Genomic DNA, 27006 nt, shown 5'->3' with positions numbered 1-27006 from the left:
GCTTTTATCTTTCCTTTTCTCCTTTGCTTTTCGGTTCTCTTCTTTTCACAGCTATTTGTAAGGCCTCCTCAGATGGCCATTTTGTTTTGCATTTGTTTTTCTTGGGGATGGTCTTGATCCCTGTCTTCTGTATATGTCACGAACCACCGTCCATTACAGTTCCGTGAAGAAGACATTATTCTCACGTAAGAATGGAGGTTGCTGTTCAGTTTTCGCTGTGCTAAAATTTAGGCAGACGTGAATTCCAACAGAGAGTGAGTAAGTGAAGAGAAGAATCCATCAGATGTAAACCATATTTCATACTTTTCCTAAATAAGGGCATTGCTTGCAGAAACAACAGCACTGTTAATACGACAGCGCGTGCCGCTGGGTCACTGCCCATTGAGAAACCCTCAGACCGATTACGCCTTGTTCTTTTTCTTAATCCAACTACCTCAAAGTGCTTGCCCTGGATTTACCTTAGAATAATCTGATTTACTACTCACTGTCCTCCTCGCCTAAGCAGAGTCATCTGGAAAGAATGTGTCCCTTTCCATGGTAACGTATCTAGATCAAGCTTTCAGAAGGAGATCCAGTTCCAAACGATGCACTCTGGGTTACATGGTTATGCCCATCAGAGCTGGACTCTGACCCACTCCACTGACTGATTTAAAAGTCTTCCAGGGACTTCCCTGGAGGTCCAACAGCTAAGACTTTGCCTTCTAATGCCGGGAGCGCAGGTTCAAACCCTGATCCAGGAACTAAGATCCCACAGGCCTCAGGGATGGAAAAAACCAAAGCATAACAGAGAAATAATACTGTAACAAATTCATTTTCAGTGAAGACTTTTAAAACATAGTCCACATTAAAAAAAAAAAAAAAAGGAAAAATCTTTCAATAACCATTATGTTTCTAGATGTCTTAGGCGCTCAGTCATGTCTGTCTCTTTAAGACCCCATGGACTGCAGCCACCAGGCTCCTCTGTCCATGGGATTTCCCAGGCAAGAAAACTGGAGTGGGTTGCCATTCCCTTCTCCAAGGGATCTTCCCAACCCAGGGACTGAACCCAGGTCTCCCACATTGCAAACAAATCTGTTACCATCTGAACCAAAAATGAGGAAAAGCCTCATTTTTAACTCTTTGAATTAAAAAAAAAAAAATTGTAGAATTTTCTCAACCAGATATTTAGTCCTTAAAATACAATGAAGCTTTATCTTGTTTTGAGAAGTTCCGTTCTATGTCCACATCTAGACTAAAATGTCTCCTGAGGTTTACCCTTGATTTGAAGCCTACATATTGAATAATTCCTCCTCTGATTAATTCTCTAGAACCAGCTCAGGTCTGGCTGTCACAACGGAACCAGCTTGGCCAAGACAGAGAAACCCACGATTATCTCTCACTAGCCAACCTTGGCTTGGAATAAAAAATTTTTTATATTTCCTAGGCCACTTAGTAAAACACAGTTTATCTCTGGCTTCACTTTTGTGTGAAGAGCAGAATTCAAATTCAGATCGTCTCAAAACTAAGCCAGACTCTTACAGGAAAACCTACAACTTGTTAAGGTTAGGTTTAATCTGACACAGAAAACAAAATGAGGGAAACCTTGTTTCTGATGCCCCTCCTCCACAGCTAATCTAGAATGACCAGGAAAACAAATAGAAAATTGTCTTGGTGAATACTTTTCCACATATTGGTGAAGGAAGCAAGAAAACAGTATCTCCAGAACAACCATCACTTGTAGTGAATTATAATGACAATTATAAGGAGATACTCCATTCAGGGTCACAACCAATTTTGAGTAGAACCTCCCTCCAAAAATCGACTTAAAATTTAGCAACTGTCTAGGTTTTGAAGTCTGCCTGTATGCATTCATATTGACCTCCACTACTGGTCTTGGGTATGTTTTTTAACTTTTGTGCCTCAGTTTCCTAATCTATGAACTGGGAATAACCGTCCATACATCACAGGGTTGACATTAAGAAAAAATGAGTTCTGCTCCATGGTAAGATCAATGTCAGCCTATGAAACACTCCTGCGACCCAGCTACCATGGACTGATGGGGTTTCTTCTCCATTGGACTTTCTGAAACGGTGCTTCTACCACGTGTAAAAGAGAAGGATGCCATTCATATTCCACTATCAGACTTCCTCCAACTGCAGGAAGCTGGCTACCTCAGCTGCTGTTTGAGAAGCTAGTGATGTACAGGTTCAAAATATTCTTTTATTCTCTCTGGTTTCAATTCCCCCACAGGGAACGGATGTGTGACCTTGGAATTCTCTAGCCCATGTCTACTGGTTTCTCACAGTCTGAGTAGCTCTTGGATAACTCCAGAGACTGAATCCACCATGGAGGAGAAATTAGGTGAAAGTCCTTTGGATCCGGGTCTCCGTACCACTCACCCCACCTAAATTTATTTCTTTTCCAGCAAAGTACACTTTTTGTTAGGCAGCTCTCCCCACCCCCGCTGGTACATAACCATGCCCTGGAAGAATCTGCTTTGTATAGGATGACTATACAGTCATGACAGAGCCTTTGAAAACACTATAAACTCCATCTTTAACTTGTCAACAGAATCTGAGTCAAATGGAGTTTATTTTCCAAAGGGTTGAGAGAGCATGATTGTTTGAACTTTTGCCACTATGTTCTCAAACTGTCCTGAAAAGGATGATTGAGAGAGCTGGGCCCTGACGACGTTAGGAAGGGGATGTCTCCATTTCAAGCACAGTCAGTTAACCTGTTACAGCACTATTTTATAGTGACGCTTGGAGACAAATAATATTACATGAAGGCGGCACAGGCCAGAGTGCAGAGAGCACACTTCCATTCAGGAATCCTGACATTAACATTTTTCCTCTGAAGGCACACAGGGCCAACTCTTCTGGTGGGGACAAAGGCATCTCTTGGAATCCTTAAACCACAAAGGCCAAATGTGACTTGCGCTGCCAGCAATCCCTCTTACTGTTTAGTCCTGAAGACTCTTTCTTTCCTGTCTCATTAATGGGACAGTGACTGTAAACCGAAGCAACTCCTCACTCCCCCTGGGGAGGGAGTAATAGCGGGAGTAAAAGGCGGTCATTCGGCTATCTGCTGAACGAAGGCACGAAATGGCTCTCACGATGAAAGTTTAAAAGAACATAGATACTCGGCAATGGTTTTTAACTTTTTGACTCTGGGAAGATTTTTTTTTTAATTCGAGGATAATTGCTTTACAATGTGGTCTTGGTTTCTGCCGTACAACAACATGAATCAATTGCAAGTATATACACGTTCCATCCTTACTGAACCTCCGTCTCACCCCTGAAAGTCATCCCAGAGCCCTGGGATGTAGTAGTAGTTTCCACACTACTGTCTTCAATTCAGTCCACCCTCAGTACATACACAGACTCTCCTTCCTCCACTGTGGCCAGAAGTCTGTTCTCTAGGCCTGCATCTCTATTTCTGAGAAGATCTTAATGGGATCTGGAGCAAACCTGCACACAATCTCTTGACGGTCCACATCGGCTTGAGGGTGGTCTGTGACATTAGTCTGATGTCTGTTGCTCCTCTGCTGGACACCGGAGGAAGCTCAGAATTTTGATGGTTAACTTGTTTGAGGAATCAACAAAGAGGTTCTGCCTTAACCAGCTACTTGGTATTTGTGCAAAACCTTATAGCTGTCACAGCAAAAACTTCAGGGATTAAAGAAGGAGCCTAAAGAAATGTAAGAGATAAATTGTGCTAGGCCAAGGTAAGTGATTCCTAGGGCGTGTGGTTCATCTCTGTAAAGCCCAGATCATGAGCTTAAATCAGCGAATCTGGCACCGAAGAAAAAGGAAAGCTAAACGGTAAAACTAAAGAAATCACAACCCTGTCCCTAGCCATAGTGTATATTTCTAAACCAGCCAGTCTAGAAAATATATACAGCTGGCCACACAGTGTATCTGATGAAAAGGCAAGGGTGTTTATGTTCAAATTCCTATCAATTACAACTGGAAAATAATAGTGTAAATCTCTTTTCCTAGTGATGGCAAATTGAGGGCATCACTTTCATTAAGGCCACACATGTGTTCATACAGCTTGTGCAAATCACCAAACCCAGAATTAAACTACAAAGGAGTGCATTTCTAAATGCTTATTAATTCCGAATCCAATGTATCATGGATAGATGACTTGGTCCTTTAAAGATAAAAGGGTTACTGGTGTTTACTAGTGTTGAGACTAAAGTTAAAAGAGTGATGTCAGTTCTTTAAGGCAAAGAATAATCATACTAATTACACACTAATTTTCTAATTACTGCAAAGAAAGAAACCAACACGCTCTTGCACATATTAGGTGCATGCCAGGAAAAATAAAAACAGTGGCTATATGTGAGTCTGTGTTATTAAGGTACTTTCTAAACTCTGAGATATGTTGAATGATGAATACTGTGCAATATAAACAGTCTTGGAATTATAAAAACCAAGTCTTTCTATGCCTACTTAGAAATGCCTATGAAGAGTGAGTCCTACTTGTGAGGTAGGCAGGCAAAGAGAATGTATTTAACACACTCTTCTTTCAGGTTCACGGACAGTGCATGTTAAGTCATTTGAGCACCCATCTTAACTTTCTGTATATGCTTCAAGGATCGCTGTGCAAAGTTTACTTTGAGTCTTTATTAGTGACTGGTGCAGAAGCAAATAGGAGGGGTGGGGGGAGAACAGTGGTGATATATGCAAACCCTACAACTGAAAAAAAGGCAGTTGCCTAAATGTTCCAAAACCATTTCAAAAGGCTTCCATTTAAAGATCAGATACAGCCCACAACGGGCCTCAGGAATATTTTTACAGCCCTGTTTCTGCTCTCTAGTTTATCAGCAATGAACAGCCCTCACCCCAACAGGATTCAGTGGACTGTCCCATACTGCGTGTGTATAACCAAATTTAGGATAAGCTTAATGAAGTGAAATACCAAGGAGAGTCCAAAACATGTACCTCCAAGTTATGTTTTTTTCAGCTACACATCAGGAAAAAGACAAGTCTTTAGAAAGTAAAGGTTTCATTACATTTAAAGATTAAACGTATTTTTAAAAAGTCAATGATGGTATATCCTCAACTTTTATAGAGGATAAAAATGAGTTCAGTTGTTGTGTTTTTTTAACCAATAAGTTATTTATTTGGTCCCCAAAGTCACTTATTAACATGACGATAGATAAATCGATCTGTGGGTGGGAAATGTATTCTGATGAATACAACAAAAATAAATAAATTTTAAAAAGAAGGTAGCATTTCCGCCTTCAACTGGTTTTTAAAAAACCTCGAGCCCAGACCATCAGATGGCTTGCAGGCTCTTTCCAACCACGAATCTGGGGCTTAAGCAAGAGTTAGTTGAAAAGAATGTAAACAGTGAAGTCCAAACTTCGGAAGTTCACTGCAAAGTACTTCCTGTGCTGCACAGGGAGCCAAAATGAAGTGAGGCAAAGCGGGTCTCACCCCTGAGCAACGTGAGTCAGCACGCTTCCTCCTCTCGAAAGCGGTACACACTGACCGGGATCTGACAAGGCAGAGTCCAGATTTCTCCCTCTCTAAAAGGCTCGTCTAGACACAAACCTCTAAAGAATCCCACTGGCTGTTACAGAAATTCCTATGGAATTGATTGGGGAGGGGGGGTGGGGGGGGTGGTGTCTCTGGTTTTAAACAGATTGGACTGGAACCGGAAATGGAGAAAGCCAAGTGCACAGTCAGCTTAACAGGATAAATGTGAGATGAGAGTGTGCTTGTTGGGCTCACAGTATTTTGGACGCTTTTTCTTCTTTCTTTAATTGGCAGAGAATTGTTTTACAATGTTGTGTTTCTGCTGTACAACAACATGAAAGAGCCGTATGGATACATATATACATCCCCTCCCTTTTGAGCCTCCCTCTCTGGATACTTGAATATTAAGGACAACACTATGACTTTGTTTCCCTAAAAAACTCCAAGGATTGATGAATCAACTTACCATTAACAATACTATAAAACAAATAAATGTTTAGGACTCTGAACCCAGTGTAATTTGTGATTCCACAGAAATTACTTTTAAATCAAACTGTGGAAAAGGGGACTTAAAGAATTAAAACCAGTTCTTTTTGACAGTTATCACCAATTATCAGAATTTTTACCATTTATTGAGTACTAGTGGCTTTAAAAATATCTATATCATTTAATTTGATGCCCTAACCTTTTGTGATGCGTACTGTCGGTATTAACAGAAGGAAAATTTAGGTGCAGAAAACCTCGATTTAGTAAGTGGCAGAACCTGGATTTGAGCCAGGTCAGCCTGCTTGACACCTTTACTTATTACACTGCCTTTGACCAACCAGAAAGCCCTTCAAAATGCTAAGTGGTTACCAAGAAGACACACTTTCTGTTCTCTTCTCAGTCACAATTTAGAGATTAGTACCTTTTCACAGGTATACACTTATTACTATGCACAAATACAAAAAAAAACCACCCACCTAAATCAAATATGCAATTTAACTTTAATATCAGTGAATTAAAATTCATTTTTAGGGATATGTTAAATATGTTTTCAGAATTTAGTGAACACCCCCACAGATAAGCTAAGAAGATAGAGCAATAGTTGGCAAAAATCAACTACTGTAAACTTTTCTAGAAGTTTGCTCCATTTGTCATCTATTGAGCATTCTAAGGTGTGTAAAACAGTCAGATTCTCTTTTATAATCTGGTTGTTCACTTTTTTCATTGAGGTCTATCTATGACCTGTAACCCAGGATGGGCTTTTCCTGCCTTCTATTCAGTTTTCCTTTATTGGCAACATTATACCAGCTTTCTAAATGAATGCTAAACTTCTATGAAAAACAATACTGTAACAAATCCATTTGCCATCACATCAAAAAGAATAAAATACCTAAGAATAAGCCTATGTAAGAAAGCAAAAGACCTATATTCAGAAAACTGTAAGATAATGATCAAAGAAATCAAAGATGATACAAACAGATGAAGAGATATACCAAGTTCTTGGACTGGAAGAATCAGTATTGTGAAAATGCCTATGCTATCCATATACAAACTGAGTATAAACAGGTACAGTCACTATGGACAAAAGTATGCAGGTTCCTTAAGAAACTAAGAATAGAGATACCACATGCTCCAGCAATCCCATTCCTGGCATATATCCAGAGAAAACTATTAATTTAAAAAGATACATGTACCCCAATGCTCAGTGCAGCGCTATTTACAATAGCCAGAACACGGAAGTAACCTTTAAGTCCATCAATGGAGGAATGGATAAAGATGTGGTGCATATATCCAATGGAGTATTACTCAGCCTTTAGAAAACACAAAATAATGCCACGTGAACTCAGTGTCATGCTGAGTGAAGTCGAAGACAAATATCAAGACAACTGTATGATACTGCTTAAATGTGGAACCTAAAAAAATATGCTACTAGTGAGCCTATCTACAAAACAGAAAGAGTCCCAAATGCAAAAACAAGCTTACAGTTACCAAGGGGGAAGTTCACACTCGGAATTTTCTACCCGACCGTATTTCCCAGGGAAATTATTTGGATCTTTTCATTTAAAAACAATCTTTCAAATCAACTTGCCACAATGCCTAGAAAACCAAAACACACATCCTTTTATGCAATGTCAAGGTTACCTGAGGTACCCCTTAATTTTTCCAAACTGTTTTCTATTGAAACTTATCACTACATTTTTAGAAGAGAAATCTTAGTCAATATATTTCATGGTTTATTTTTCTACAGATGTTAGCATTTTAAGGCAGATTTTATTACTTTTAACATTCTAAATTAGTCAGTTTGATATTCACTAGAATTATTTCATTCCTTATCCTCTTATTCCCATGTTTATAATGCATTAGATGTATGTTTCACATTCTAGAAACATTTACTCTATCTCCTCCTGTTTTTAGGTACAAAACAATCCTTGACTATTTGTGCTTCTCTCATTTTTTAAAATGTTTCCATGTAATACTAATTAAAGTCTATTGAAGCAGCAAGAAAAGTTTGTATTTAATCATAAAGAAATACTATATACATGTGAAAGGAAATAAGAGTAGAATAATTTACAAGTGTCCTGTCAAAATAACCTATTCCCCATTAAGTCCTACCCCTCCCCACCCCCAGGTTTAAAAATGTGCTAATGCGTTTTAATTATAGAGGAAGGCATAGAGTTTCAGCTTTGTGGACCAAAACTTCAAATCTGCGTAGATCGTCAGAAACATTAAGCCATTGACATTATGATGGTTTGATCATTCACTAAGAAGTAGAAGAGTGATTTTACAGCACAGACTTCCCTGATGGCTCAAATGGTAAAGAATCGGCCTGCAGTACAGGAGACCTGGGTTATAATTCTGTGCTGGGAAGCTCCCCAGAGAAGGAAATGACAACCCACTCCAGTATTCTTGCCTGGAGAATCCCATGAACAGAGGAGCCTGGCAGGCTATAATCCACGGGGTCGCAAAGAGTCAGACGAGACTCAGGAGCTAACACTTTTTCATTTCACTGGGATTTAAAGCCCCAAAATATGCTGCACTGCGGAATAATCAGGAATGTATATGGCCTAGAGTGTCAAGATCTTTGGTTCTAAAACTAGCTTGGCTTCCTGACCAAAAAGAATCCTAGCCAATAAATCATTCGTTGCACTACAGGATCTGCAAACGCTAATGATTATTTTCTACTTTCATTTACAACAGGGGCAAAGAGCTTCTCAGCATTTCTGAAATACCTGAAGAACCATGGAAAAGGGCAAGCAAGGTCAATACAAGATAGCCTTTTAAAGAGAGTCGAGATAAGTTTAAACACGTAGATCCTCAGGGGAAAAAAGGCAGCTAGCATGTGACTTCTGAGGGTGGTTTCACACAGCCATGTAATATTTGATGAACTATTTCACTTAGAGAAAAGCTGGGCAGAGTTGAGATTTCCACACACACATGTCACTGGACTAAACAGGGGTTTATGTACAAGACCCTGGGCTTCCATCTGCCGCTTCCCTTGGGGAACTGGTAATGCAAACTCTTCCAGCTTCTTTTCCTTCTTCACAAGTCCTTAGAATGTCTTTTACTAGCATCCCAATTCCCACTTTCCTATGTGAATGCTTCATAATAGACTTAAATAACCTCCTTTTCTTCAAAGACTAGCTGGGAATTCAGCAAATTCCTCACATTCACCTTCAATTGCTCTTTCAGAACAACTTTTAATTTCTATGTTGCAGTATCCTTAGCAAGGTTCTGTAACAATCCAAAACTACATGAAAGAGCAGCCCCCTTCCCCCACACGCATGAAAAAAAGGGGGCCTATTTCAAATTTCTGTGAGGAGGGTAGCCAAATTAAGTTGTTTGCCAAGCCCCAAAGTGCACACAGTTGCTGAGAAAAAGAGGAGGTTCCAGTCATCAAGGAAGGGCACAGGCAGCCCCCAACTCAGTGAGGTCAAATGGCTACTTCCAAACTCAAGTCAAGAGTAAGCAGTTATCAACAGATTTAACAGATAAACACTAGATCAGACACATGATCTCATCTGGCAGCCCTGCACAGTTCCCAGCTGGGATCACAGTAAATGGGCCTCTTCAACCGCTCTGGGCAACAGGCTAAGAGAAATTCAGGGAGAAATTTTTAGACCTGATAAGAAACATATTGACAGGGTGCCTGGTGAAAGGGGAGCTGAGACAGGCCATCTGGATGCTTGTGCACGCAAAAGGTTTTGTTTAGTGGAAACAATTCACCGAACTCGCAAGCTGTACAAATATTAAGATCAAAAGTCCTGACTCACACAAGCTGTCAGCAAAACCTGTGATACAGGACGCAGAAACTGTCATCCAAACTTCTGCTTCTGTGTGGCCAGTACCTGTCTCAAGCTCCCCTGGTATCACTCGGTGCTCAACAGTTTGTACATCTTTTCATTGAGAAAATACATTCAGGTAATGGGTTCAGAGAGACATTACTTTACCAACAAAGGTCCATCTAGTCAAGGCTATGGTTTTTCCAGTAGTCATGTATGGATGTGAGAATTGAACTATAAAGCTGGACTATAAAAGAAAGCTGAAAGTGAAAGTGAAGTCGCTCAGTCATGTCCGACTCTCTGCGACCCCATGGACTGTAGCCTACCAGGCTTCTCCGTCCATGGGATTTTCCAGGCAAGAATACTGGAGTGGGATGCCATTTCCATCTCCAGGAGATCTTCCTGACCCAGGGATTGAACCCGCGTCTCCCACATTGTAGGCAGACGCTTTACCGTCTGAGCCACCAGGGAAGTCTGAGCACCGAAGAATTGATGCTTTTGAACTGTGGTGTTGGAGAAGCTTCTGAGTCCCTTGGACTGCAAGGAGATCCAGCCAGTCCATCCTAAAGGAAATCAGTCCTGAATATTCATTGGAAGGACTGATGCTGAAGCTGAAACTCCAATACTTTGGCCACCTGATGCAAAGAACTGACTCACTGGAAAAGACCCTGATGCTGGGAAAGACTGAAGGTGGGAGGAGATGGGGACCACAGAGGATGAAATGGTTCAATGGCATGACCGACTCAATGGACATGAGTTTGAGTAAACTCTGGGAGTTGATGATGGACAGGGAGGCCTGATATGCTGCAGTCCCTGGGGTTGCAAAAGCAGTCCATGGGGTTGCAAAGAGTCGGACATGACTGAGTGACTGAACTGAATGGAATGGGTTCACATAGAACATCTGCTTCCCAGGTGGTGCAGTTCTAAAGAATCTGTCTACAATGCAAGAGACTCAGGTTCAGTCCCTGGGTAGGGAAGATCCCCTGGAGCAGGAAATAGCAACCCATTCCAGTATTCTTGCCTGGGTAAATCCCATGGACAGAGAAGCTAATAGTCCATGGGGGTCACAACGAGTCAGATACCACTGAGTAAGCATGCAAGTATTTTTCCTTGATGTCCCTTTAACACTTTTGGAAGTATTATCCCTACTTCACAAGTGAGAAACCTAGTATAGGAATAATGAATAAATTATAAGCAAGTGTTTAAAAACTCACTAGTTGGAGAGCTCAAGCTATTCAACTAAACTTAAGTTATGCACAAGGCCAGGATCACTGTGATGTAAATAACTGTTATGCTTACTTTAACACCAAGAATTTACGGAGATGAAGAAAACTAAGTTTTCCTGATTATATCAGTTTTTTTACACATGGGATACTACCAAGTACCTTTTCAACATGCTTTCTTACAAACTACCAAAGATTTTTCTAAAAATTCTTTTTACCACACAGCTGAATAAATGTCCTCAATAACCAATAAATAATTTAATACTACATATCCTCAAGTCCTCTTCATTTTCTTCTTACTAAGATAACTGTTACATTTTCCCTCTTCAAAATCAAGCTGCTTTTTTCTCTTTAATCCAAGGTCTATTGAGACCTTCAGAAAACACCTTTTCTTCATGTGTGGCATATTGTATATGAGAGAATACAAAATACTAGTCTTATCTTATTAAACGAATCATCTAATGGTTGGCTCTTCCCTTCCTTTCTTTTATGAACAGGTAAAACAATTATAGGCTTCCCTGGTGGTTCAAACAGTAAAGAACCTGCCTGTAATGCAGGAGCCTGGCTTCGATCCCTGGGCCAGGAAGATCCCCTGGAGAAGGGAATGGCAGCCCACTCCAGTATTCTTGCCTAGGAAATCCCATGGCCAGAGGAGCCTGGTGGGCTCCAGCCCATGGTGTGTCAAGAGTCAGACACGACTGAGCAACTAACAATTTCACTTCTCCACTTTAAACTATTTAAGGGTAACACAGTTCCATTACTTTTAACTGACATCACAGAAATCTTACTAATCCCCATTAAAAGAAACAGTATCTTAAGTCATATGGGATTCCAAGAGAAATCAAATCTCCAACTGCAATGATCAACTCTACTACTGAAATTAGTCAGAGTATGTATCAAAAAACCAATGACCACTTTACACTTCGTAGGATGGCTGTTATTTAAACAACAACAGAAAAATAAGTATTAGTGACAATAGTGAAAACTGGAATTCCCAGACATTGCCAGTGGAATATAAAATGGTACCACCAATATGAAAAAGTTTGGATGTCTCTCAAAAAGCTAAAAATATTAATATCATATGACTCAGCAATTCCACTTCTAGGTATATGCCCAAAGGAACTGAAAACTAAGGACCCACATATTTGTAACCCACTGTTCATTGAAACATTATTCTCAATGGCCAACAAGTGGGAACAGCACCAGTGTCCATCAACAGATGAACAGATAAATGTGGAATACACATCCAATGGAATACTATTCAGCCATAAAAAGGAACGATGTTCTGGTATCTGCTGCAACGTGGAATAATCATGAAAACATCATGCTAACTGAAAGAAGGCAGACACAAAAGGACAAGTATTTTAGTTAATAGGCCAGTTAAGAGATACAGAATAGATGACAGGTTACCAGGGGTGAGAGGAAGGGAGTAACAGGGAGGTATTGCTTAATGGTTACAAAGTTTGTGTTTGGGATGACGAAAAGATACAAATAGTGGGGCTAGCTGCACAACATGGTACATGTATTAAATGTAAACAAAAAAATCATTAAAATTTCAAATTGGTATATATGTTTTATATACTTCAAAAAAATACCAAAAATCATTGAGTTGTACCTCAAGAAAGCTACTTTAAAAAGAATCCAATAGACTTGAGGGTGCAGTGATAATTAGAGGTCACTTAGGTCAGTGAGTTTAGATTGGAGAGTAAAGCAAATTATTGTGACATCCCAAGCAAGGTTCAGCTGTGAAGGCAATTTGGAATGACGTTCATGGTTACACTGCATTACATTTCTCAAGTTCTAATAAATTCATAATGAAGCCTAGGCCAATGACAACTATTTAAAAAGAGGTGAGACGGGGTATCCAACAAGATGGCACACGTACTCAACAGGCCACATACAACTTTTTAAAGTACTCTAGATGAGTGAACCTCAAACACCAACCTAAGACAATGCTCGCCACGGAAATGGACATAGAACAGAAACCACTGGCAGGTCTGTGTATTTTAAGTGTTAACTTCCAATCCTTCTTGTTTATGAAACACAATTCTGGCTACACAGCAATGGCAGTATTAGGGTTTCCACAGTTGGCAGCAGTAGCCAGAGATGGTTTATTCCACCTCTGCTCAGGATCCTTACCTCCAGGCCAGTCTTGTTTCCTGTGTTTCTTCATATTTTTACTAAATTAAGACTGTTAACTGGCAACATGGCTGCACTTGATTTACATTCCAAAATTAAAAACAAATCTGAAAAAACCAACTAGACAGTTTGGATTATCAGCTCCCTCTTCCATTAGCATGGAAAATGGAGAAAGTTTCACACAGCAATTATAAATGTGAGTGGAGGTAAAGGACAGGTTAGATATTCTGCTGTCGGGTTAAAGAATGGATGGGGTTTCTAGTCATGTGGATTAATGAGATAACAGATAACCTGAAGGCAAGTCTGGGTTTCGGCTATTTTTTAGCCTAACTTGAGTGTTTTTACTATAAAACCAAAATATACTGTATTTACTTTAGAAGATTTGACTAACCCCCTGATAAAAGTTCAGTGTTACCACTTAATTCAGTCTGGGCATGTTTTTCCATACAATTATCAAACTAACTAAAGCATAGTCCAAAACTGGAAAAAAAAAATAAATGGATTTAAAAATCACTTCAAGTCATTTGGCGAAAAGACTTAGTACTCATAACTGAAACAGACAGTAACCAAGACAGACAAACAAGAAGAAGAGACGCTCTAAACATAGACAAGTGGTTCATAATACTGTGAACAACTCTACAAAGAGGGACTTACTGGAACGAGGCTTACATTTCTCAATCGTGGAAAACAAAACATTACAACACGGAACTCTTCCCCCAAAGGAATGCGAAGAAAAGATTTTAAGGGAAGCCTGAACGAATGAAATAAGGAGAAAATTTTGTAACGGTTATGAGCACCGTATGTTTTTAATTCACCAATTAGAAAAGATGGTGGTGAAAAAGATCACACTAGGTTGGGTCACAGAGATGTGTCAGCTTCATGATTAAGTACGTTGTCCTCAACGGGCCCATGTTCTCTGTAAAGAGAAGAAAGAAACCCTGCTCCATGGTCCTGCACCAAACTTTACCGTGGGCATCTGTCATTCCCACTAGGAAAAATGAAGCCATGTTCCACGGACTAAGCAAACAGCAAGATGTTGTATGAAGTAGACAGAATTAAGACACCGAGGCTTCCTTCTAGTTGTAGCTGTAAACCTGCCCTTCCTGGCTGGGCCATCCATCCTTTCTGGTCTCAGCTCTCTGAACAGGACAGTTTCTAAGGTACCAAAAACTCTAATACAATACTTTTATAAAAGTTAAAAATATCGAGAAACAGATCAATCAGCACTTTAACAGATGCTCTAAATTCACAAGTCAACCTCTAAGCAGAAGCAAGCTCAGGTTTAAAACTCCACCAGTAAATATTCAAATACGGATGTGAGAGCTGGACCATAAAAAAGGCTCAGTGTGGAAGAATTGATGCTTTCAAACCGTGGTGCTGGAGAAGACTCTTGAGAGTCCCTTGGACGGCAAGGATATCGAACCAGTTGGAAGACACTGATGCTGGGAAAGACTGAAGGCAGGGGGAGACAGGGATGATAGAGGATGAGGTGGTTAGATGGCATCACCGACTCAATGGACATCATTTTGAATATACTCCAGGAGTTGGTGATGGACAGGAGGGCTTGGCATGCTGCAGTCCATGAGGTCACAAAGAGACGGACATGACTGGGCGACTGAACTAAACCCTCAGCATTAAGAAAAATGAAATGATGCTTGCTATCCTCTTACTAAGGCAAAGAAACAATTTGTGACTATGACCATTTAAACATCTAAAAAATAAACTCTTGTTAGGGGAAAAAAAAAAAATCAACCCACTATAAAAACCTACTGTTTTTCAGAGAGTGAGTCAGTAACATGTTTCTACACAGAGGAGAGAGAAAGTAAGGAGAAGGAAAGCCCACTCTGTGAACAAGCTTCAGCTGCTGTTATTTCCTTTATAAGAACAATGGAAATAAAAACAACCTGGATAAAGAAGATGTGGTATGTCCACGCAATGGAATGCTACTCAGCTACAAAAAGAACGCAACAGTGCCATTTGCAGCAAGATGGATGGACCCAGAGATTATCATATTAAGTGAAGTAAGGCAGAAAGAGAAAGGAGAATACCATATGGCATCACTTATCTGTGGAATCTGAACTATAACACAAACGAACTTAACTACGAAACAGAATCAGACTCAGAGACTAGACTTGTGGTTGCCCAGGTGAGGGGAGAGGGGGAAGGAATGGATTGGGAATTCAGGATTAGCAGATGCAAAGTATTATATATAGACTGAATAAACAACAAAGACCTACTCTATAGCACAGGGAACTACAGTCACTACCTTGTGCTAAGCCATAATGGGGAAAAAAATGTATATGTATGTATAACAATCACTGTGCTATACAGCAGAAATAAGACAACATTGTAAATCAACTACATGTAAATAAAATTTTAAACTAAACAAAAAATTTTTAATTAAAAAAAAATTAAAATTAGAAAAGAAAAAGAAAGATGTCACCAGGCTAGAATGAAAGGAAACACTGCCTAAATAGAAATCCATTTTAAGTTTAAAATTTGGTTATACTGAAAAGATTCTGATTGTATCTATATAATGTGAAATTCACAAAACCATTTTTCTATCAAATTTTCAGTTACACACTGTGCCTCAGCATGCACAACTGAAGGAAATAACTACATTTTGTTCTGTGGGAGAGGAACACAGGAAGCAGTTATTCTGACCAGGAGGTCCCTAGTCCAAATCCAAAAACTAAATTCTCTAGACTTCCGGGATTCCTCAGATGTGCCTGTACACTTTCACGAAAAACCAACAATAACGAGCAAACCGTTCTTCTGAGTACACATGTTTTCCAAAGCTGAAAACCCTTTCAAGACTGTGTCACAACGACACCAATACGCCAAGTAAACAGTCTCCCTCGGAGGCCCTTTCCCTTGGGTCTCCAAGTCATGAGAAAGGGTCCCTCCTGCAGCCCCCCTCACCACAGGGTCCCTGGGCCTCCAGGCGCCGAGAAACAGCTGGGAGAACACCTTCAGGACCCACAGCCACAAGTTCACATAAGCCGACCCTCCAAGAAGTATTCCAACACTCCTGGCAGCTGTACTCACACCTCATTCATAGCCGCTTAAGTCAACTGTCTGGAGAGGGATGGAGCCAGGCTCTTCACTGAGACGCCTCACCTGGATCAGGCCTTGGCGCCCAGAACTAAATTCTGCTTCCTACCACCTTGTCCCGGGTTGATTCCCCTTAAATTGCTTTTGGTTTTTGTTTAAAAAAAACATACCAAAGGGAGGGAAAAAAATCTTACTAAATTAAAGCTGGTAAAAAGTCTTAAAAATATGGGAAACAAAATGCTTTCAAACCAAATACAGGTTATCTCTACTCAGTTGTAGTTGCCTATCCTTTATTATCGGAGAAGGCAATGGCAACCCACTCCAGTACTCTTGCCTAGCAAATCCCATGGACGGAGGAGCCTGGTACGCTGCAGTCCATGGGGTCGCTAGGAGTTGGACATGACTGAGCAACTTCACTTTCATTTTTCACTTTCATGCACTGGAGAAGGAAATCCTTTATTATACACCACAATGCTGAATGTCTTCTGGGGAAGTAGTATATGCAAATTTTAAATCAATCAGAATAAAGACTACAACTTTTTTTTAAAGTCACATACCTTTTAAACAATACACTTTTAGGCAGCCCTGACTAGGGATGGAACTTGTGCCTGCTGCGTTGGGAACAGAGTCTGCACCACTGGACAGACAGGGAAGCCCTTAAAAGCCAAACAACTTAAAAGCCTCCTGTGTTAAGGAAAGCCAAGATCTTTCTCTATTCTTGACTTGGGCTTAGCCACTGAGGATATAATGGGGGCTGAAGTAAACTGCACACCACCATGGGATATGATTGGGCTGAATTAAAATAAAATCCCCAGCATCAGGTATCTTGAGCATTACAGTAAGGGCTAGAGACGAGCAAAGTGTTATTTAATAGTCTGCACATCTAACCACAATTTTAGGCAAAATCTCTTTATGCGGCTAACTAGAGTCGGTTCCTCTTAGATCAAGTAGTCATATCCCTTCCATTTGCTTTCCTGTCCAAAGAGGTTCTATTACTTTCCCTTTACCTCATAAGGAAACCCCCGAAGATGAACATCATTCGTACTTACATTCAAAGCATTCTTGGCAGCTTCTGCTTCTGAGCGACTGTCAAAACTGACAAAACCTACGGGCTAAGGAAAGAAAGAGAAATATGAAGAAAAAAATATCAGGGGATGTCTCTGTTTCTGGGTCAAAGGTGACATCAAACCAAAGAGCTCAGATAAAGAAATGACCGCAGGCAATGGGCAGAAATCAGAAAGCCAGTCCAGAAGAATCATGACTCAGTGGCTTAGCCAAATTTCTAACATGGATCAAAGGGATGGTGAGGGTGGTTCTTCAAGGGACAGCTGGAGATTTAGAGAATCATTAAAAAAATTAAGTCTAGAAGGGGCTGGAAGGTGAGCAGCAGTGAACCAGGGAACAGAGGGAAACTTGGGTGGAGGGACTCTACTGTCCTACATCGAACTCACTGTACCTCAGCATCTTCATCGTTTAAAATGCAAAGAGAACCGAATCACCTTTTGGTACACTGTAAGTGCAAGGAATATAATGACACAGTGATAAAAGCCCTGTAGTCTCACTGCATGATCAAAATTATATAATGAACATTTTAATCTCAAATCCCAAGGGATGTTTTTAAAAAGTTCTGTGTTTAATTAGGTGTGTAAACCATACTGTTCCAACTCAAGAGAGGACTCCTAATTGCTTTGGACTCAGTATCTTTGAGTCCAGAAGGATAGTTGCAACACAGCCTATTCCTGATGAACCAGAGAATACTGTATTGAGACGAAAAGTGACCCAAAGTGAGATGCCGGTTGCTCAGGATTAAAAAAAAGCACAGCCAAAACATTTCAAGGCCCTTGAAGCCGCTATCAGGGTCACTGATTACTACCTCCATTCTGCACCTGTGCCTTTTATGCGCCATTCTAGACTTAAGACTCTGCATGTGGTTATTAAGGGTTTGAGACAGAGCCTGATTCTTTACCATCAACTTCTCATACTGACTGTGAATGAAAAGTCTGACTATTTAACTGTATTTTAAAAAAAAAATTGGCAGTAAAAGTGAATCTGGACAATAATTTCTTTTGAAGATACAGATCAATCCCAATATAACCATGCTGGAGGCATTATATTTGCCTTCCTTGAGGATAGTCTCAGACACTCTAGCTGGAGGCTTTGGAATTAGGAATCATTTTCCTCTGCTAATTCTTAACTGATCTCACCCTTAATTTTAGAGCAAAAAAATAAAAAAATAAATTTTAATGGAAATTTTAAAAAAAAGGATGTTGAGCCCTTGTGACATTCCTGAAGAAAGTCAATCAAAATTTATTCTATAAGTCATCACTTATGTGCAAGTTTGAAATGCTTACCTGCTTAGATGTGAGCTTTATAAGAGAACCCTCGTAGCCCTGAAAATAAAGAACCAGATTTAGACCACAAAAACAATACGCCAGGAAAAAAAGCAATTGTAATACCATCTTGCTCAAGTGACAATGAGTCCTTTATGACCACTGACCAACTCTTCCTACAAATGTCTGTTAACTATAAAACAAGTTTTATACACACACACAATGTATATGCCTAAGTATATATATATATGTGCTGTATGCTTAGTCATGTCCAATTCTTTGCAACCCCCTGGACTGTAACCTGAAAGGCTTCTCTGTCCATGGAATTTTCCAGGCAAGAGTATTGGAGTGGGTTTCCATTTCCGACTCCCGGGGATCTTCCCGACCCAAGGATAGCGCCCAAGTCTCCTGCACTGTCAGGTGGATCTTTACCACTGAGCCACCTGGGAAGCCCACACTTGGGCCTAAAAGAGATCAAGCCCTGAAACTCACTCTCTTATGTTTCTTTTCTATGTTCTTATGCAATTGGGAAACAGTAGGAAAACGGTATCTATGTCAACAGAAGGTCTTTTCCATTTTATACATAGGATAAAAGCCACTCCACTCCAGTATTCTTCCGTGGAAATTCCATGGGCAGAGGAGCCTGGCGGGCCACAGTCCATGGGGTGGCAAAGAGGTGGACACAATTAAGAGACAGAAGAAAGGCAGTTAAGTAGAGTATGTGATGACTTGTTCACACTTATTCACTTGTTCACACTGAAAAATATATTTGCTGTAAAACAACAACAAAACACTGGTAGTGTACTTAGTAGAACTTGTCAATGAAAATTTCAAAATTGCCTGGAAAAGTTAAACAGGCAGTAATGCTAAATTCTGTTATTTTGCTTATTTATTGCAGCCATCTGTTTTCATGCTGGTATTAGGATTGGGAGATGCAAAAATTCCCTGTTGGGTTTTACTCCAGCTCATCCTCAAGGAAGATGGAAACACTCCCTTTCACTCCCTTTCTGATCCCTCCTGGTTCCCCAGGATGAAGATAACAAACTCTGCTTATTTCTGCAAGTAATCAATGGCAGGTGGCTTGCACTGATAGATGACACAGGAGAAGAAAAAAAAAACACTACTTGACATGATTGACCACAGCACATATTGGTCCAGAGACAGATTTGCAGACGAGGGTCAGCCACCAGGGACTTTAATTAAAATAGGGCTGGTAGGAATGTACCAGGGTCTTGACTTTCGCGTTGGGGTTGCTGGGCAGCATGTTTCAATTGATTCACCCTCCTATCTTCCCAGCAGAGAACTATGTTACCAATTAGCTACTGTAAACATTTTACCTCAAAGGCCTTGAGCTCTTCTGGCCCAAGAGGTCATGATTCACACCCCTGCCTCTTCCTTTTTCAAGGTGCTCTCGCTCTCTGAAAAACGTGCAGATTTAAATACCCCGAAGGCCTCAGCGGCAGAGGACAAATGGATATTTCACTCAAGTAACAGACCACTTGTAGGGATATACTGTCCTCTCAAGTCACAGAAATCAGAAGCAGCATCACATATTAGTTCAGAATAGGAATGGCAAAGTCAAACTGCTTGGGTTTGATCTTGGCCCTGCCATCTGTTATGTGTGTGAACTTGAGCAAAATGTATTCAACTCCTCCAAGTTTCATTTTCTTTCTTTGCGGAGGGTAGGGGTGGGGTGGAGGGTGGAGGGTGGGGGTGGGATGGGGGGTGGGGATGAGGCTAACTCACTTTAAAGGACTGGGATGAGAATTAAGTGAGATAATTCCTAAGGGGCTTACTACTAGGTCTCTCCATATGCACACAGAAACACAGCTGTTGTGTTCATTAAGAGCTTAAAAAGTCCCCATCCTACAAAACTGTAAAAACTGCAATTCTGCAGAAGAAATGGGAAATTCTGCCAAGTTGGCACTCTTCCCACAGCACCTTCTCTTTCTTCCCCACTTCCTCCAGCCAACCCCTCGGCTAACCTGTTTCCCTCTGTAACATCATCATTATCATTGCATTAAAAGGAGAGCTGTCTTATATACACTACCGTATGCTAAACAGATAACTAGCACGCAGCTCCTGTAAAGCATAGGGAGCTCTGTGATGACCCAGAGGGGTGTGATGGCAAGATGAGGTTCAAGAGGGAGGGGATATATGTATATATAATGTCGATTCTTGATGCTATACAGTAGAAACTAACAACGCTGTAAAGCAATTATACTCCAATTAAAAAAAAAAACCAGCAGAAAAAAGGAGAGCTGTCAGAATGGCGTTATGTCCATTATCACCTGGTGTCTTTGGGGCACATAAACTAGACTATTTTATCTTTGTTGGTTTTCACTGGCAGCCCCCTCCACCCCCGTTCTTCTCTCCAACCCAGCTGTTTTCAGCTGTCACATTTACTCTCTCTCCCTAAGAAGCTAGAACCCGTCTTGCCTCTGTGGCTCGGATCCTGCTTCCATCAGAATGGATCTTTAACCAGCAATGAAGACGGCCCATCACTCAGTCCTAAGTGCGGCCCTGGCCAGACACTGCTGCTGACATGTCCTCAGCCGACGGGACTAGCTCAGACACAGGGCCTGAATCTGCCTTGACTTGCAGGATTGCTTCTTGAGAGCCAAGGCCTCCAGCCCACACTGTGCCCAATCCCAGCTGTCTCTGACCCTCTAAAGGCTAACTTTCAAGGTTTCTCTGTGCAGCACGGTTATTTCAGCCTTAGTTCAATTTCCTGTTAAATTTTCAATTAACATTAACGATCTCTAAAGTAAATTTATCTTGATAATCACAATGAACAGACAACTGTATTAAATATCTCACCAGGTGGCACAGTGGTAAGAACCCACTGGGCAACATAGGAGACATAAGGGATGCAGGTTCGGTCCCTGGGTTTGGAAGATCTCCTGAAGAAGGAAGGGCAACCCACTCTGGTATTCTTGCTGGAAAGTTCCATGGACGGAAGAGCCTGGCGGGCTACAGTCCATAGGGTGGCGAAGAGTTGGACACAACTGAGATACTGAGCATGCACAAAGCTCCAGGGAAGACGTCCCTCAACTCTTGCCAAGCTGTTCTTTAAAATTCTGTTCTACTGTTTCAGCAATGTTGGACATTTTGCCAACGAAAAAATAATGGTTTTAGGTTCCTTGTCAAGTTCATAAAAGCTTATTTAACCTATTATGTCACCTAGGAATTGTATGAACACCAGTATTTCAGCTAATAAGGAACCTCCTAGGGGTAGGGCTTGACTTATACTCCTGCGTTTGAGATATAAATACATAGTAAGTCACTGATTGTATCTGGGTTGATCTGTACTCAAAATACCACCAATTAGCAGAGAATACACAAGGAGGAAACTGAGGCTGTTCTAAATTAGGACAGATTAGCTTCTTGAGATTAGCGGCTGGGAGGACAAAAGGCCGTTTCAGTATTTCCAAAGTGAGAATGTATATTAGAACTGAGTCGTTAAATCTTCTTGACTCACTAACCACTTTAAAAAATAGGCGTTTCTCAAACACTTCGTCTCTTTCTCCAGACAGACCCACTTTCTGTCTCATTTTACGATTTCTAAAAGATAGAAAAGGTACCTTAAATGGTCTGAAAAGCAGATATAGCTCCCGAGGTTTGATGTCCAGAGGGAGACCACTGACAAAGAGAGTCCGGACCTGGAAAATAAATATAAGAAGCGATCAAGGCGGGGGACAGTCATAGAACAGCTCACTTGAAATCCAAAAAAACATGTTTCTTCAGATATTCCACAACTCCTACCTAATTCGTGTTCTTTTTATGACATAGTGACTAATGTTAAGATGCTCTTAACCCAACTCTTAAATAGTTCTGTGTGAATTATCAGAGTGGATCACTTCTAGCCAATGTAAATTTACAAACTGACCTCTCTTTTCCTTTTCATTGCCTGGTTCTAAGGCTGTGAGGGGAAGAGAGAGTCCATAATTAAAATGTTAGCTTAAAGGGGAAAAAAAAGTGTCATGGGGACAGTAAATGTGGTTCAAAAACACACACAAAAAAATTTTAATAGTAAATTTTTTTTAATTGCAGGACAATTGCTTTACAATATTGTGTTGGTTTCTGCCAAACATCAACATGAACCAGCCATAGTTATATGTATGTCCCTCACTCTTGAGCCTCTGGAAAAAAAAAGTTTTTTATATTTTTTTATTTTTTAAATTTCTTATCCGCGCCTTATGGCATGTGGGATCTTAAGTTCCCTGACCGGGGAATCAAACCCAGGCTCCCTGCATTGGAAGTATGAAATTTTAACCACTGGACTGCCAGGGAAGTCCCCAAACAATTTTTGTTTACTTCTGCTTGTCCTGTAATTGCGTCCTTCGTCGGCATTAATAGTTATAGCAATTTTAGTAAGTGAAGAAGTTTATTAAACTACTGAAATGCATCTACGAATCAACAGTAGCCAAATGAATAGCCCTATGTCTGTTCAGCTCCAGAACAGCAGGGCAGATGTGGCCAACCCATACATACTCGTAAGGCCCAGGGTACAAAGTATGTACTTAATGGGTGCCGAAACACAGAACGCAGGGGACGTTTCCAGCTGGGAGGATCAGAGTATGTTTACTCAGAGTATGCTGGCATTTGCATGCAATCCTTCGAGGATAGGTAGGAATTTACCACATAGATATATAAAGGCTGAGGGGGAGGGGAAAGCACAGGCAGAGAGCAAGCATCAACCAGTTAACGAAGAGGGGGATAGTAGAGTTCTGGGAGAAGGGCCAGCCGAAACTGAACGGGAAATGGGGGCTCAAACCACAGAGACAGCAAGTCATCAGCACAGGAATATGGTCTTAATTCAATTGGCAAGTGGTCCAAACACGGACCACAGCCTTGTCTAGCTCAATGAAACTAAGGCATGCCGTACTGTGGGGCCACCCAAGACAGACGGGTCTTGGTGGAGAGTTCTGACAAAACGTGGTCCACTGGAGAAGGGAATGGCAAACCGCTTCAGTATTCTTGCCTTGAGAACCCCATGAATCGGCAAGTAGTCACCACTGAACTATCATCACCACAATTTGTTTCTACTTAGTGTGTTTTTTAAAACTTTGTTTGAAACTTATTAAGAAATACATATAACATTTATCTTTAGAAAAGTATACTTGATTTACAATGTTGCATTAGTTTCTGCTGTACATCAAAGTGAATCAGTTATACACATATATATATATATCCACTGCTTTTTAGATTCTTTTCTCATTAGGCCATTAGAGTATTGAGTAGAGTTTCCTGTGCTATTATTGAGTCTTATTAGTTATCTATTTCATTTTTCATTTTATCACTTCTTATAGTGTTGTGTATATATCAATCCCAATCTCCCTATTTATCCTTCCCACCCCCCTTTCCCTCTTGGTAACCATAAGTTTGTTTTCTATATCTGTCACTGTTTTATAAATAAGTTCATTTGTACCATTTTTTAGATTCTATATAAGTGATATACAATATTTGTCTTTCTCTGACTAAACTCAGTATGAAAAAGGTACATATATACAATGGAATATTACTCAGCCACAAAAAAAAAAATTGTCTGTTTTGCATGCCTTTACTCTGTCCCCTACTCCCCTAGCTTTGAGATACGTCACCGCCATCAAATCACATAACTACCATTTCTTTTTCTGTAGTGAGAACATTTAAGATCTACTGCCAGTAACCTTCAAGGACATCTATAATACAGCACCATGCATTAGGTTCTCCAGAACTTATTCAATTTCTAACTGAAGTGTGTAACCTTAGACCAACATCTCCCATTTTCCTCACCCTCCAGTTCCAGTTACTAACCACTCCAGTCTGTTTTAATGAGTTCAATTTCACTTTCACAGTTTCTATTCCTCTTCTCTACTCAAGCTGATATGACATGACTGAGTTCCTCATTAGAAATCAAGTCGCTGCTGCTGCTAAGTCGCTTCAGTCGTGTCCGACTCTGCCATCGACAGCAGCCCACTAGGCTCCTCTATCCCTGGGATTCTCCAGGCAAGAATACTGGAGTGGGGTGCCATTTCCTTCTCCAACGCATGAATGTGCAAAGTGAAAGTGAGTTACTACCCAAAGGAAAAAAAAAACAGTGCTTCACTGTAAACCATGTACAACTATGAAGACTTTTCCTCAGTGAGAAATAGAATATTTCTAGAATCCTAACACTTTCCATTGATTCTGGCTTGAAGAAGCACAAAGCAGCAAGCAGGACCCTTTTGCTGATCCAGCAAAGTATATGGAAAAATGTCCTGTCATTTACATAAAGGTGTATAATAAACATTATGATGAAGTAAATAGCCACGGAATCATGAATGTCTATCATTTATTTATATTTTAAACAGCTTTATTGAAATATAATTGACATATAACTAAACATCTTGTTTACAAGTTTTGACATATGTTTAACCTATGAAACCAATATTGTTTTCATAACAATCAAGATAATGAACACACTCATCATAGCCCTGTGATGTTTCCTTGCTTCATGGCTCTGTAATCTTCCTTCAGTCTTTATCCTTAGGCAATCACTCATCTGTCACTATAGATGAGTATGCATGTTCTGAAGTTTTATACAAATGGAGCCATAAAGTATGTGTCCTTTTTTGTCCAACTTCTTTCACTTTAACATAATTATTTTGAGATTCATCCACGTTGCTGCACATCTCAAAAGGCTATTTTTGTTTCTGAACAGTATTCTGTGGTATGGATACATCACTGTCCATTTATCCATTCACTTGTTTATAAGACATACAAGTTATCTCTAGTTTCTGGTTTTTACAAATAAAACGACTATGAACATTCAGGTATCACTGTGTACAAGTCTTTGTATGGACCTATGCTTTCTTTTTGGATAATTAGCTAGAAATGGAATAGCTGGATGATATGGTAGGAATATGCTTAAAACATTTTTTTAAATGCTTTTTTAAAAAAAAAAAAAGGGCTTCCTAGTAGCTCAGTTGGTAAAGAATCCACCTGCAATGCAGAAGACTTGGGTTCTATCCCTGGGTTGGGAAGATCTGCTGGAGAAGGGATAGGATACCCACCTCCAGTATTCTTGGGCCTCCCTGTGGCTCAGCTGGTAAAGAATCCACCTGCAATGCAGGAGGCTTGGGTTCTATCCCTGGGTCGGGAAGATCCCCTGGAGAAGGAAAAGGCGACCCACTCCAGTACTCTGGCCTGGAGAATTCCATGGACTGTATAGTCCATGGGGTTGCAAAGAGTTGGACACACTGAGTGACTTTCACTTTCAAACTTTTAAGAAATTACCCTCTTCAATTCCTTGTTTTGTGGCCTAGAGCATGATAAATATTGAATGTAAAACAGATGTATATTCTGTTGCTATTGCGTATAGTGTTTTATAAATTTGTTGTTGTTGGTCAATATACCTTTTGTCTCTCCCTTCTCTCTCAACTTTGCCAGTGATAAACACTTTCCAAAGAAATGGGTTTTTTGTTTTTCTTGCCTATGCAGCATGTGGGATCTTACTTCCCTGACTGAGGATCGAACCTGTGCCTTCTGCAGTGGACGCACAGAGTCTTGGCCACTGGACTGCCAGGGGAGTACTCTAAAGAACTTTATCATCGCTGCTAAGACTGAATTACTGCAACTGCCAAAGACACAGTCAAAGGGATCCTGCTACCCTGTGTGGCCTCCCTGAGACCCACACCCCCTCCCCACATTCCAGAAAGTGAACACTATCTGCTCTACTTGGCTGCCCTGGCCAGGACAACCTGGACAGAGGGAATTCCAGACTCCACTCATTCATATTTTGTTGAATGCCCATTATGACTGGCACTATGCCAGGTGCTGACCAAATTATTACAGAGATTGCCATGGAAATAATGATAAGCAGATGCTGTGTTTTAAACACTGGAGCACCATTTGTCCAGCTGGGAAGCTTAGCCAAGTGACAAATATCAATTAGGACCTGGGAGTTAACTCAGGAAATGAGCTACCATTTATAGCACTATTCTACAGAAAGAGGCTTTAGAAAGCTGTAAGTCAAACAATTTATCCAAAAAAAAAAAAAAACCCACTGGAAATCTGGGAGTTATCAACAAAATACTACTTGATATAAATTAAGGTTTATCTACACCCATTGAATATATTATTATGCAACCAATAAAAATCATGTTCAGGGAAAAAGTACATTCAGTTTTATTCTACAAAGCAAAAAGCCAACACATGTATGTATACTAAAGGGGGTAAAAATACCTTAGAGGATATATATGCTTAATAAGCAATTTGGGGGGGGGGCGGTTGCACTGTGTGGCAAGTGGGATCTTAGTTCTGGGACCAGGGGTCAAACTTGTGCCCTCTGCAATGGAAGCACGGAGTCTTAACCTCTGGACCACGGGGGAAGTCCTAATAACTGATTTTACTGTTTTTTATGAGCTTATTAGTATTTTCCATCTTTCTATAATAAGCATGTTTTATAGTTTATTGTTAGGTTGACAATAGCCTAGATTGCTTTTTATTACTTTGCTCTCTATTTAGAAAACCATACATAATGTCAATATTTGTATCAATAAAA

The 27006-nt window shown here is 40.3% G+C and overlaps 1 protein-coding gene across 2 annotated transcripts in view; it reads right to left on the bottom strand.

Moving 5' to 3' along the window:
• The window catches only part of RBPMS (RNA binding protein, mRNA processing factor), a 203641-nt gene that overhangs the window by 100026 nt on the left and 76609 nt on the right, over window positions 1–27006 (bottom strand). For both annotated transcript variants that reach the window (XR_011253436.1, XM_069572899.1), the window contains exons 2-4: window positions 22064–22141; window positions 18501–18539; window positions 17199–17261 (exon numbers count right to left, since the gene is read on the bottom strand). Coding sequence is in view for 1 of the 2 variants with exons in the window: in XM_069572899.1 (XP_069429000.1) it covers window positions 17199–17261; window positions 18501–18539; window positions 22064–22141 (180 nt within the window). In the remaining variant the exon portion in view is untranslated. The remainder of the gene's footprint in view (window positions 1–17198; window positions 17262–18500; window positions 18540–22063; window positions 22142–27006) is intronic.

This window comes from Ovis canadensis, chromosome 26 (assembly GCF_042477335.2).
Source record: "Ovis canadensis isolate MfBH-ARS-UI-01 breed Bighorn chromosome 26, ARS-UI_OviCan_v2, whole genome shotgun sequence".
In the NCBI taxonomy this organism is placed as follows: Eukaryota; Metazoa; Chordata; class Mammalia; order Artiodactyla; family Bovidae; genus Ovis; species Ovis canadensis.
This window is presented reverse-complemented; position numbering and strand designations above follow the sequence as displayed.